The following is a 14,297-nucleotide window of genomic DNA, read 5'->3' as shown; positions in this document are numbered from 1 at the left end:
GGCTTGAGTGACGGCTCAGTAGTGTAAGGTGCTTGTCCATAAAGCCTAACAAACTGAGTTTGATTCCCCAGTAATAATGAATAGCCACATGCACAAAGTAGCGCGTGCATATGGAGTTTGCAGCGGCTACAGGCCCTGGCATGCCCATTCATTTTCCCTCCCTCCCTCCCTCTCTCTCTGCCAGGCATGGTGGTGCATACCTTTAATTCCAGCATTCAGGAGGCAAAAGGACTGCTATGAGTTCAAGACCAGCCTGAGACTACAAAGTGAATTCCAGGTCAGCCTGGGCTACAGTGAGACCATACCTCCAAAAACAAACAAACAAAAAAGGAGGGGCTGGGAAGATAGCCCCGGGGGTAAAGCCCTTGCCATGCAATGAATTCAGGTCCCCAGACCCCTATAGAAGTGCAAAGATATGGTGGCCAGCTGGAATCCCAGTGTGCCTACAGTGACAAGGAAGGTGGAGATGGGAAAATTCCCTCAAAGTTCATGAAGGAAGCATTGAACAAGGAGACCATGCTTCAAATGAGGTACCAGGTACCTGAGTAAGGTGTCCTCTGACCTCCACACACATGCCATGGCACACATGAATGAATGAATGAGTGATGAAGCCTTCGGGTACAGACAGTCTCATTCTGTTTCCTGGTTGTCATGGCTTGAGCAACTGTGCTGTGTTAAGACATTCCTCACCATGGTAATATTCTGCCTCGCCATATTCAGAACAAATGCAGCCAAGTGACCATGGACTGAAACCTCTGAGACAATGAGTCAAATCTTTCCTCCTGTGTTTTTTTCTTGGGTATCTGTCACAGTAATGAAAACTGACTGACTACAACCTCAGAAGCCTATCCCTTCCCTTTACTATTCCTACTTCTGGACTTGAGGCTTCTAAACGTGAACAAATTCTGCTTCTCCAAGACCCAGGAATCAAGTTTCACTTCCTTTGAAATTCAGATTGGTAATTATATAATTACTGAGTACTAGTATGTCATGCATTGTCTATTCTCATTTAAATGCTTTTCTGATTCCCCCCCCCCCCAAAGGTAAGGTCTCTCTCTAGACCATGCTGGCCTGGAATTCATTATGTAGTCTCAGAGTGGCTTGCAACTCATGGTAACCCTCCTGCCTCTGCCTCCTTAGTGCTATGATTAAAGACGTGCACCACTACGCTTAACTTTCTCTGATATTATATAAAAATGCCTCAAATCATCCAAATTAATAATGTCTCTGCTTTCCATTCCTCTCTCCTGCTGTTCAGTGAACTGAATAGTAAGGAAGGAGTCATTTGCAGCACAAAGCAAGAGTATTCACATTTTAGCCACACACTGCAGGTAAGATGAGAGAGAAGGCAATCTGATTACTTCATCTTGGTTGCTTTATTTTGCAGTTTTAAAGTTCACAAAAGCTTTACAATATCTGCTTCCCCCATGTTGATCATCAAGGCTTTATGGTAAGACAATGAAAATTTTATCACATCAATTAGGTATATTCAAAAACAATGGATAATTTACAAATCACTTTAATTAAAACATTTTGCAAAATAAATATTCTAGTACACATCTGAATTTATTGATCCTAAAATTGGACTTTAAAAAAACAAAAGCAAAACAAACATATTTAACAGTGTCACACCTAGGAGAAGAAGACTGTTGGCAAGCTATAAACAGCTTTGTGTGTGGACGGTAATGTGAACAAAAGGAAGAGGAAGAAACTATGTGTTGAACTGATATTTAAATGTATCTATTAGATTTCCTTCCTCATGAATTTCTACCAAGTGAACAACTTGGCAAACTGGTAGTTTCTCAAATTTTATATTTAAACTAGTAACACCTTGATTAGAAGAACTAAATCCTGGGACTAGAATATTTAAGAAAAGAAAAACCCTGGGAAGAAAAATTAATGGCAGTATCTTTTAAAGTCTCTCTAAAAATGAGTAGCAAGTAAATCACTGTTTATATTTACGAAGAATATCATGTTTTAGAAAAATTAGATATGTATAACTTATCAAAGGAAAAAATAAAAATTCCAAGTGGTCTCATTTAGGAAACTTAAAAAAATAAATCTTGTCCTCAATTAGTTTTAATTTGTGAAGTAGCTTAATACATATTTCAAGCATCCATTACAGATCCATTAGAATTATTTATACTTCTATTTCTACTTTTAATATAATCTGTATGTACTTTGGGGTAGCTCTTTTGATAATATCAATAGAAGCCACAAAGTCATGGCAGATGGCTGGACATGATGGCTCATACCTACAACTCTAGTACTCAGGCAAGGGAATCATAAATTCAAAGTCAATGTGGAAACTGACACGGAAAGTTTGAGACCAGCCTGAGCTACATAATAAGACTCTATCTCAATTTTTTTTTTAATGATGGAATTGAAGTGAGAATAGAGTGAAAATGGATAAAGGACAGGAAGATAATGAAACTGGATAGTTAATAAAAACCATGATTTTTAAGGTTTCCTCACTAATGTCACAAATTATGTATTTTGGTTCAATGTCACTGTGCTGCTGGAAGAGGCCAGGAAATGACAGGACTCCCCTACTGGTTGCTGGGGATTCCTAAGTAATTTGTTCATTCACTCTTGAGGTAAGGGGTAGCAACGCTGACCTCAATGCCTTCTCTGCTTGCTTGCCCTTCCTTCCTTCCTTCCTTCCTTTCTTCCTTCCTTTCCTTCTTTCTTTCTTTCTTTCTTTCTTTCTTTCTTTCTTTCTTTCTTTCTTTCTTTCTTTCTTTCTTTCTTTCTTTCTTTCTTTCTTTCTTTCTTTCTTTCAGGAATACTTCTGAAGAGCTGAGAACCTCTTAAGAACCATAGAACAAGGAACTGAGATCACAGAGATTAATAGAATAATCTATGAGCATGTTAGTTTTAATACAGAGTATGGGCCTATTTATGTTTTCCTCTAATGATCAGAAGGGTTTCTGAGAAATCTTAACCTTAAAACCCTCTTCCATCTTCTAAGTCTTATCTACGATGTTGTTTAAAACTACACATCAGACAGCATGGTCCAAAGTTTTACGAGTATTTTAGTGGAACAGATGCATTCAGTTCATGTACTTGGAAAACAGTATTGTATTCTCAGAGGTCTTTTGTAGAGATTTTAAGTGCTGTTTTATCACTGACTGAGAATTCTTCTCAAAGCAAATATTCTCTAAGACACCAAAGTACTAATTCATTAGGATGGTAAACCTTGACATTGTGAAGAGTTACATTAAGAAAAGCAAGCCTAAATCTATAGAATCACAACTCAAACTGCTAATATTCTCACATAGGATCACTCACATGAAATGCAAACAGACTACTGTTGAAGTGGGATGATTTCTAACTATACATGACACTTGTAACCAAATGATCATATTGTGGAAGACTAAAGAACATGTGTTAAGTATAGAAAACTGCTCCCAGAACTGCTTTTTCAAGCTTTAAATGACCATCATATTTTAGAGGGAGGGGCATGAATATATATTAGCAGACTGTCCATGTAGAAAACATTTTTGATTCAGATATTTTAAACAGACTACTTTAGATGTTTATTTGATATGAGAAAGGACCAGTTATAATAAAGTATTTTTCTTCATCACAAAATATTAAGGATTCACACAATCAGAGGAAGGACCTATAAACTTCTTTTTGGCATCAACACTAATTCTCCTAAAAAGGCTCTCCAAAATCTTGAGTAGAACTATCATATTCTGCAATGAAATGTTTGAGTTCTTCCACACACCTCTCACCTATTTCATGTAAATTCTGCCTCAGTGCAAACTGTATGGATTTTTCTAATGAAGGATCTTTTTCAATCAGCATCTTCACCACCATCCCAAAAGTCTCACAATCTTGCCGATAAACCTAGAACAGTGAAAAGCATTACGTTAGCTTACAATGAAAACACTTAGATGATTGAGCTGGCAGAATGGTAACCTGAAGTCAAGACATGAAACACAGCAACACAGCTGATTCTCTCCAGTGCTGGCTGGCATAGACTGTGGTGCAACTGCTGTTGGATATTTCCTAAGAGCTTAATGATCTACCCAACACTGAGGAGAAGCCATGCACTGTACCTGAAACTAAGGCAGCCTACTTGAGCGGCACTAGACTAGAGGCTTTAAAGGAGGTAAGGATGAAGCCAAATGATTCTCATTTGAATCACAATCAGATGACACATTCAAAATTGTTTGGAATATAACAAATAGCTCTAAGAATGCTAAAGCATCTATTTGATGGGGAAATAATACCTTTCAAGCCATCAATATTTAACCATAAGACACCAAGGCAGAATTGTGATTAAAACAATAGATTTTACACATAGGGATGTGTTCACTCACTTTTGTGTAATATACATATGTATATATCATATGTATATATTTTACCATTTTACTTCAAAATGTATAACTTTAAAAAATATTTTAAATAGTTTGCTTACAAGAGAAAGAACGTATAGGCACACTAGGGCCTCTTGCCACTGCAACTCTAGATGCATGCACTACTTTTCTATGGGTACTGGGGAATGAAACCCAAGCCAGCAGACTTTGAAAGCAAGCAGTTTTAGGGACTGAGCCATCTACCCAGCCCTAAACGAATAACTTTTATCACTGCCAACCAGATAGTATATAAAAATTGCACACTAAATGTCATGTACCTTCATTTCACTGCTAGCTTTTGTACTCTGTAGTTCAATTACTTATGGGAAAATATTGTTATGGCTCTACATGTTAGAAGTCAGAGATTTGAGATACTGCCAGGCTTAAAAGTGTCAGCAACACTTGTTCTGATTACTTAAAAACAGCTGTCTATTTCATTTTAAGTTTAGGTAACCACAGTTTACTACATTAATATCTATTCTATAGAGAACAACTCACAAACCAAGAGGTAATGGTGGTATGGCCTGAAATTCTAGTACTTGGGCGGTTGCAGCATAGAGCAGAATTGCTGTGAGATCAAGGTCAGCCTGGGCTCATCTCCCCAAAATGCAAAAAATAAAATAAATTAAAAAAAAAAAAAAGAACTTCCCAAGTTCCAAGGAAACTTAAAGGATAAGTTCAAGTGACAGAGAAATCGGAATATATGAAACCAAAGTTTGGCATGTTGGATCATACTTATAATAAATCCTAGCACTCTGGGGGATAAGACAGGAGGACCAGCCAGCCTGTGTTGCAATAAAACCCTGTCCACATACATACATACATACATACATACATACATACATACATACAACAAACACATGCCCCTTAGCTGCCTTCTCAGTCATAATATACAAATGCGTGCATGCTTTCCTAATGTAATGAAATTTGCTTATAATAGTTACTAAGTTCAACTCACCATTTAAACTATCATTCCTGTTTAACCTGAAGTTCTATGATGGAGGACTTATATTCTGGTAAACTCACCACAAGCAGTATACATTCATATGTATTACACATGATGTCAAGGCAATAAAGTACATTATGACTGGTCTAACAAGCACATACCACCCAAGTCCAGCCAACACAGTCCCCAAAGGAACTATGAGGCTTTAATTATAATTCTTACCAAATACATGTATAACAACGTTATTCTAGTACTAAATGCAGGCTTCAGCAAACCATTTTGTGGTAGATATATACTAAACGAGGATAGTATACTGAACTAATCCACAAATTCTTGAATATGAATCTGCTTATCTCAATCGTAGTACTTCATCTAGCATATATACAGAACGCAACTTCAACTATGCCATACAGATTTGCATAGAAGACATCATAACATTTGAATGCCATTATAAAACTGTAACGTACTATTACCCCAGTAAATATACAAGCGATTTTGGTATACATTTTGTAAGTCCTTTTTAAATTATTCACTAGAAATGTACAAAAGTTTTATACATTCTTTGCCAGGAACTACTGAAGACAACACAACTCTCTAAGTAGACAGAAAATTTTCTAAAGACTACTTAAAAATGCCTTAGTTAGAAATTAGGTAGGAAATAGTTTTTGTTAAAGGAAGGCCTCACCCTGCAATGTTTTATAAAAACCACTCAAAGCTGTCAGAAACCTATTTCTGAAATCTGTTTCACAGTAAACTTAATTCCCAAACAGGAAGGGTGTTGTTATCCATAGCAGACCTTGTTTACTTATGGTCCCTAGCTGGGAGTACATTAATAACCCTTCAGATTTGACATCAGCAGGCCACACAGGAAGATTTTTTGTTGTTGTTGCTGTTTCTGTTGTGCTTGGACTGCATCAAAATGGGTAACAGGTCAACATATGAGTGAGGTTCAAATATAATGCAAGAAGCCATTAAATTGTTAGCACAATAAGAACGACACTGAAATGTGGCTTCATTCCTGGGTTACAGTGGTCAGAGTCAACAGTTAAGTTCCCAGCGTCCTTCTAGGAATAAAGGAATGTGATAAAAAAAAATAACCTCTCCAGTGTTTTCATTATTAATTATATTTCCAAATGAGTAGGGGAAAAAAAAGAGTATAGGGCAAAACAAATTCAATGGCAACTGCTTGTAGAGCTGAGCAGTAGCTCGTGCTGAGCGTGCTGAGTGAGCATGCACAATCCCAAACATTACAATAAACAAATTTAAAACTTACTTGTAAATAAATAGAAAACCCCACTAAAATATACTAACTTTACTCCCTTGCCTTGTTCCTGTGTAGGAAGGAAGGAAGGCAGGGAGAGGAGGAGGAAAGAAGGAAGGAAGAAAAAGAATGAAAAGAGAAGCAAAGGGGAGAAGGCTTCCAAGCACAAAATTAAGGCGAAATTCTAAGCCTATCTTTCAAAAAACCATGAAGATGCGTTCCAGTTGTAAAAGAGCAATCTAGAATATTGGTGGAAATCTTGCTGCCTACTACTGGCCCCTGAAGTTACTAAAATTATCAATGAGAATGTTATTTCCTCTACTACTGATGCCTCATCATTGACATAATTTCCATTATCTGAACTCCTTTATAAAAATACTTTATATCCTGTCTCTGGAGCACCACATCCTAATGGAGAAGTAAATAGACGACTGAAATTCAGCACAAATGAGAAATCAGTTGTGTAGGGAAGGCAGAAAAATGGTTCCAAGAACAGGCTTGTGGGACTTGCACCCTAACTCTATTACTGTGAAGGGCCAAATGACTTCTGACCCTACCTGAAGATGGCCACACCCTGACCTCCAGAGTTTGTGAGTATTACTTTACATGGTATAAAAAGGCCCCTGCAAATGTGATTTATGTTAAGGGTCTTAAGGTGAGGAAAAATATTCTATATTATCTAGGTATATCCAATATATTCACAAGAGACTTTCAAAGATAAATGCAAGAAGGTCAGAAAAAGTGGAACAATCTGATCAGAGTGTGAGCGATGAGCTGTAAAGATGAAGAAAGTAGCTATCTAGGCCCAGGGAGCAGGTGGGCTCTTGAACTTGAAAATGCAAGGACACCATGACTTGACCTAAGGGACCAGTTTGGGCTGGTATGGAATATTCACCAATTTGCCCACATTATAGGCCATAAAATATACTTTAACAAATTTCAAAGGAGACACACACACACACAAAGTATACTCAGACAGAAAGGAAATTAAATTAGAAATTGATAGAAAGCCAGCTGAAAAACTTCCCAAATATCTGTGGAGATCAAATAACATTTCTAGGGATGTATCAAATAGTAAATTTTTTGTTTTTACAATACTGGGGATCAAACCTTGACTGTGCTAGGCAAACACTACCTACCACTGTTATGATCCCAGTCCAACAACATACTTCTAATAACACAAGGGTCAAAGAAATTTCAAGGGAAATATTAAAATATGTTGAACTAAATGAAAATCAACTCAAAACTTGGACAGCAAAAGGAGTATATAGAAAAAAATAAAAAAAGAACAAATGAAATTCAAGGTAAATAGAAGAAAAAATTAAAACTACAGCAGAAAAATGAAATTAAAACCTAGTGTGGTGGTTTGATTCAGGTGTCTCCCATAAACTTAGGTGTTCTGAATGCTAGGTTCCCAGCTGATGGAGACTTGGGAATTAACATCTCCTGGAGGGAGTGTATTTATTGTTGGGAGCAGGCTTATGAGTGTTATAGCCCGTTTCCCCATGCCAGTGTTTGGCACACTCTCCTGTTGCTATTGTCCACCTGATGTTGGCCAGAGGGTAATATCCACCCTCTGCTCATACCATCGTTTTCCCTGCCATTATGGAGCTTCCCTCTCGAGCCTGTAAGCCAAAATAAACCACTTTTTCCCCACAAGCTGCTCTTGGTTTGCTGATTTCTACCAGCAATGCAAACCTGACTGCAACACCTAGAAATGATAATAGATATAATGAAAAGCTGACTCTTATGGGGCAGGTGTAATTACTTTTGTTGTTTTTGAAACAGGGTCTCATGCAGCCTAGGGTGGCATTTAACTCAATACATAGCTGAGGATGACCTTGGGCTCTCTGATCTTCCTGCCTCTGCCTCTACCTCCTGAACGCTAGCATTACAGGCAGGCTCCACTGTGTCTTGTCTATGTAGTGTTGGAGATTGAACCCAAGGCCTCATGAATATGAGGTAGGCAGTCTACCAACTAAGCTACATTTCCAAACTGGTTCTTTGAAAATATAAAACTAACACACTTTTGACAAAGTTAATCTAGCTAAAAGGAGAGAGGTCACAACTTACTACTAACCTCATGGACACTCTCTAGGAAATGAAGTATGACAAACTCCATGCTAAGTACAGAGATGAAGTGGACCTTTTCCCTCAAAGATATAATTTGCCAAACTCTTAAAAGGAGAAACAAGATGAGCATGTATAAGTAACCTAAAGATGACTTAATGTACACAGGATACTATGTGGGGTTATATGCAAACATTACAAAATTCTATACAAGGGACCTCAGCATGTACAGATTTTGCTATCTCCCCCTTGGCTGCAGTCTGTATAAGGAAATCCAATTGCTCTTCGCCTTCTACTACTGCCGCTCACAATATTCAGTACTGTACTTCTGGTGTTCTCACACAATCCTCTGCCCGACCATGACTGGCACGACAGTCGTGTCTCATAGGGTAAGGGCTCAGTCGCACACACTGCCCTTGCCATTGTAGCTGGTTGGAGTCCTCTAGCACTTCCTACCAACGAATTTTAAAAAATTATATATATATCCCCATGTACCAACCAGGTCCAATCATTTGCTAGAATGTCTCTCAGAAAGCACTTTACTTCCTAATGCCTATTTATTCCACAAGGCCATGCCATGAGGAGGTTGCATTCCTATGTGGGCATAATACCTTCCCATTAGCTGTCACAACCCCAAAGTTGTCTTTTCAGACTTGTGCATCTGGGATAGCAAGCCTCGAACTGGGGTCCTTAGGCTTCACAGGTAAGTGCTTAACCACTAAGCCATCTCTCCAGCCCTTTGTTTTAAATATATATATTTTTTATTTATTAGAATGAGAGAGAAGGAAAGAAGCAGATGGGGGGAGAAAGAGAGAGAATGGGCTTTCAAGGGTCTCTAGCCGTTGCAAATGAACTCCAGATGCATACACTACCTTGTGCACCTGACTGACCTGGGTCCTGGGCAATCAAACCCGGGTCCTTAGGTTTCATGGGCAAGTGTCTTAACCGCTAAGTCATCTCTCCAGCCCCCACTTACCCCACTTTCTTAATGAATGGTTGGTTTTACTGTATATCATCTGTATCCTGGGCTCTGGAGTACACTGCCAAGGCTAAGGCTAAGGCTAAGGCTAAGGCTTTGGGAATGGAATACAAGGAAACAGGGGCAGAAATCAAACACATACATTTTATTAGATTCAGAAATGAACAGTTCTGCAACACAACAAGAGGTTGGGCCTGAGGAGGTGGCTTAATTGAAGTACTTGTCTTGCAAGCTTGAGGATCTGAGTTTGGGACCCTGAAGTTTGGGACATGGTGGTGCTGACTACCAATCCCAGTGCTGAGGAGGTGGAGACAGATGGATCCCCAGGCTTTCTGGCCAACCAGTCCTACGTGGTGAATTCCAGGCCAGTAAGGTCAGTGAACGACCTTATCTCAAAAAAAGTGGTTTGGGGTTGGAAGATGGCTCAATGGTTAAAAACACTTGTTTGCAAAGCCTGCAGGCATGGGTTCAATACCCAAGTTACCTAAGTAAGCTGAATACAAAAAGTAACATGAAATGGCATTTGTTCACAGTAAGTAGTAAGTCCCGGCACTCTTTCACACATACACACACATGAAAAAACAAGCAAAATAAGTTAATTATAGAACCTAACTGATGTGTATATGGGTGTATACTGTCTAATTTTGGGTAAAAATTGTATGATTCCTTCAATTTTTCTTTATGTTTAATTTTTTTCATGAGATCTGGTGAGATGGCTTAAGTAGTTAAAGGCACTTGCTTACAAGCCTAAGGACCCTGTTGCCTCGGTTTGATTCTCCACTACCCATGTAAAGCTAGCTGATATGGGTGCGCGCTCTCTCTCTCTCTCTCTCTCTCTCTCTCTCTCTCTCTCTCTTCTCTCTTTCCTGAAATATAATTAAGTATTTAAGAAAATATATTTTGGGCTAGAGAGATTGCTTAGTGGTTAAGCACTTGCCTGTGAAGCCTAAGGACCCTGGCTCGAGGCTCGGTTCCCCAGGTCCCACGTTAGCCAGATGCACAAGGGGGCGCACGCATCTGGAGTTCGTTTGCAGTGGCTGGAAGCCCTGGCGCGCCCATCCTTTCTCTCTTCCTCTATCTGCCTTTCTCCCTGTGTCTGTCACTCTCAAATAAATAAATAAAAAATGAACAAAAAAAATATTAAAAAAAAAAGAAAATATATTTTTTCCTGATAAAATTTTGGGAGGCCCAAGATCTAAACCCAAATAAAGCACCAAGATGGGTATACAGGTTTTACCATCTGAGCTTATGCTTTGACCCAGGAGAGTTGGTTTTACAACCTCACTCACTATGGGGCAGAGAGTTATGAACACCTAAGAGCAGATATAAAATGGAATAACAAACAAATAAGCCTTCTAGGCTACTAAGATTACCCACTGTGTGTAGAAACAGCATTTTTCCTTTAAAAACAAGCATATTCCTCCCTTTTTGGCTGTGAATAGGTGTAGTCCCCTACTGTTTTGTAGGACTACCTCAGCCCAGGAATCTAGCTGTTGATGGAGATCACAGATAGTGTTGGACATGGCTTTTATGTCCCTGATCAACTGGAGAGGGAGAGCTTTCTGTGGAGATGGACTGCCATACCCATTGCAGCTGTTCCGGTGGCCACACCTGTGGTTATTCCCATCCCAACTAGTAAAGGTATCATTTGTACAGCTCTCTTAGGTCTCCCTCTGATATAATCAAAAGAGGCACAGGGTAGGGCCTCATTTCCAGGAATAATATCTACATCTGGGATTAAGTGACTGGGTCACAAAGGCCCGTCCAACTGATGGGCAGAAAGTCATAGGCAATCCCGCCTCCACAAACATAAACCATGCCAGAAGATGGGCAGCATTGAGCACTGGGCTCAGTTGTGTTAAAAGTACAGAAGGAGGGCTGGAGAGATGGCTTAGCAGTTAAGCGCTTGCCTGTGAAGCCTAAGGACCCCAGTTCGAGGCTCGGTTCCCCAGGTCCCACGCTAGCCAGATGCACAAGGGGGAGCACACGTCTAGAGTTCGTTTGCAGAGGCTGGAAGCCCTGGCGCGCCCATTCTCTCTCTCTCCCTCTACCTGTCTTTCTCTCTGTGTCTGTCGCACTCAAATAAATAAATAAATAAATAATTTAAAAAATATTTTAAAAAAAGTACAGAAGGAAGGATGAATGTATTCCACATCTATACTGGAATTATTAGGGGAAGGTGGGGCCCAAATGCAAGTTCCAGAAAGAGACATTGGGAAAAGCTGGACGGGGATAGGAAAGGTGGCTGAGCAATTTTTTAGGGTTGTATGAGCAACTGTAGTTGTAGCATTGGTGATTACTGCAAGCAGCTGGGGAGGCCCAGATCGGAGGCAAAGCCAGCAATTCTCTGCAAGGGAAGGAGTTGTTTGATTTAGCAGAGTGAAGACCATTTTAGGAACAGTCCTCAGGGGTGGGACACTCCCTGGAGAAGTGATTGTCAGGGTCCCCTTGTTGGGACAAATATTTTAGGTCTCTCGCTGGTACCCAAATGGGTCGTTTTTCATCTTGAGGGAAGACACATCCAAACCCTCTCCCTGCTGTAAGGAGTGGGTCTGGTCCTCTCCAGGCCCCAGTCAATGGGTCACTCCATCTTACCCATATAGAACTGTAGGTAACAGATGAGGACCAATGTTTTTGAAAAGGGGATAATTGTCTATCTTCTTTAGAAAAATTTAAAATATTTAGAGTAAATTATGCCTTTTTTAGTTGGTTGTGTGGGGGTAAAGATTCCCCCTTTTGATTTTGTAATTGAGACTTGAGAGTCTGATTATATCTTTCAATGATAGCCTGGCCCCAGGGGTTGTATGGGATGCCTGTGGAATGTGAGATTTTCCAGGTCTGGAGAAAATCTACAAAGGCCTTGCTTATGAAGCAGGGGCCATTATCTGTCTTAACTTGGTCAGGTAGTCCAAGGGTGGCAAAGCATTGAAGCATATGACTAATGGCATGTTTAGATTTCTCCCCGGCATGTGCACATGCCCAATAGGCAAGGGAGAAAGTATCAACTGATAAGAAAATATATTTAAGTTTTCCAAAGGGGGAATAATGAGTAACATATATTTGCCAAAGATGGTAGGGGCAAAGGCCCCAAGGGTTACTCCCAGAAGTTTGGAGGGGAGGGAGCCTGGAGGAAAGGCTGGCAAGACTTGCATGGCCTAATAATCTTTTTAAGATCTTTATTTGGTATTTGGGGGAATCTATGTTTAAGGCCTCTCCAGTTGGTATGGGTTAATGAATGAAATCAGATAGCCTCTGAGACAATGTGACAGTGAGCCACAGAGGCCAATTGATTGGCCAAACTGTTTCCTTTGGACAGGAAACCTGTTAAATTTTGATAGGTGTTCTATGAAGATAGGGTGGACTCTCTGTTTGAGTAGGGTGCAAGCCTAGATCATTAAGGGGGATACAGGGTTGGAATCAAGTCTAATATGAGCTTCAATGAGATTGGGCAATAGATTTACCACCTAGAGGCTGTCAGAAAATAAGCTGAACAACTCTTGAATGGTATCCAGGGCCAGAACAACTGTGAAAAGCTCTTTGTACTGTGCTGATCCCTCCATTTCCTGAGAGACAGACTTGATGGGCTCAGGTTTTACTCCCAATTTAAAGGGGGGATATACACAACCAGGGAAGCACCCAGGCATCCCCCATCTGTAAAGGCAATGTCAAAGTCAGGGTTGGGCTGAGATAGGAAAAGCCTGTGGGATCTCCACTCCAACCTAGAGAAGGAGCTCATCCACTTATGAGGGCCATCATGGCAGCCTGTGGTGCCCAGGAACCCTTCAAGTGCCATAGCGACTCTTATATTATTTTTTTGTGGCCACGTGAAATCAGTTGTCTTATATGGGGTAATGATGGAGTGAGGCTCAATACCAAAGAGTCTAATGGCAGTTTCCCTTCCTTTAATGATACAATCAGCTACTTGGTTACTTAAAGAATAGTCCTAGGAGCCCCACTGATCGAGAGGTAACTCCACGGAATAGTCTCACCCTTTTGAGCCAACAGGGCAGTTATCAGGGTCTCCCCAAGGAAAAGGTAGAGGGAAAGAGGGACATCATGTTTGAATCGTTTGAGACTAGAGTTATCTATGGCCTCCTGGACTCTATGGAGGATTTGCCTCTGCCCAGACATTAGGGTTACTCGGGATGAAAGACCAAGGCCCCTTAGGAGGTTGAACAAGAGGGATAATTCCTCAGTAGTTATTGATATCCAGGGCCTTATCCAGTTAATTTCTCCCCAAAAGTTTCTGGCAAGGTATAAGAATTCTGAATAAAAGTTGTGGTTTAACAGGGGAAACCCTATCTAGGGTAAGGATCGAGCCCAAGATCTTAAAGGGAGGCACAGTTTGAACTTTCTCAGGAGCTACTTTAAAGCTGTGAGTATGAAGGATAGTTAGACATTGGTGGGTAATTACGGTCCTGGAGTGTGGAGGAATCTAGGCACCCAAGAATAGTAACATCCATATAAATATAAAACAGGGTATTGGGGAGATTGATAAGAGAAGAGAAAATGGATGACAGGTAATATCGACAAGTGGGTGGGCTATCAGCTATGCCCTGAGGTAAGACAGTCCACTCAAAATCTCCTATCTGGGCCACAAAAATTAACAGCGGGTACAGAGAATGCAAATTTTTCCACATCTCCTGGATGGAGAGGGATACAGAAGAATCAATC

General features: G+C 40.1%; 1 protein-coding gene across 8 annotated transcripts in view; it reads right to left on the bottom strand.

The window, feature by feature from the left end:
- Positions 1–1,357: 1,357 nt before the first annotated feature.
- Pphln1 (periphilin 1) overlaps positions 1,358–14,297 on the bottom strand; it is a 171,779-nt gene continuing 158,839 nt past the window's right edge. For all 8 annotated transcript variants that reach the window (XM_045152685.1, XM_045152686.1, XM_045152688.1 and 5 more), the window contains one exon: positions 1,358–3,855. In XM_045152685.1, the coding sequence (XP_045008620.1) occupies positions 3,661–3,855 (195 nt within the window). In that variant the 3' untranslated portion in view covers positions 1,358–3,660. The remainder of the gene's footprint in view (positions 3,856–14,297) is intronic.

Source organism: Jaculus jaculus, chromosome 6, assembly GCF_020740685.1.
Source record: "Jaculus jaculus isolate mJacJac1 chromosome 6, mJacJac1.mat.Y.cur, whole genome shotgun sequence".
In the NCBI taxonomy this organism is placed as follows: domain Eukaryota; kingdom Metazoa; phylum Chordata; class Mammalia; order Rodentia; family Dipodidae; genus Jaculus; species Jaculus jaculus.
The sequence above is the reverse complement of the archived record's forward strand: the minus strand, read 5'-3'. Positions and strand labels throughout refer to the sequence as shown.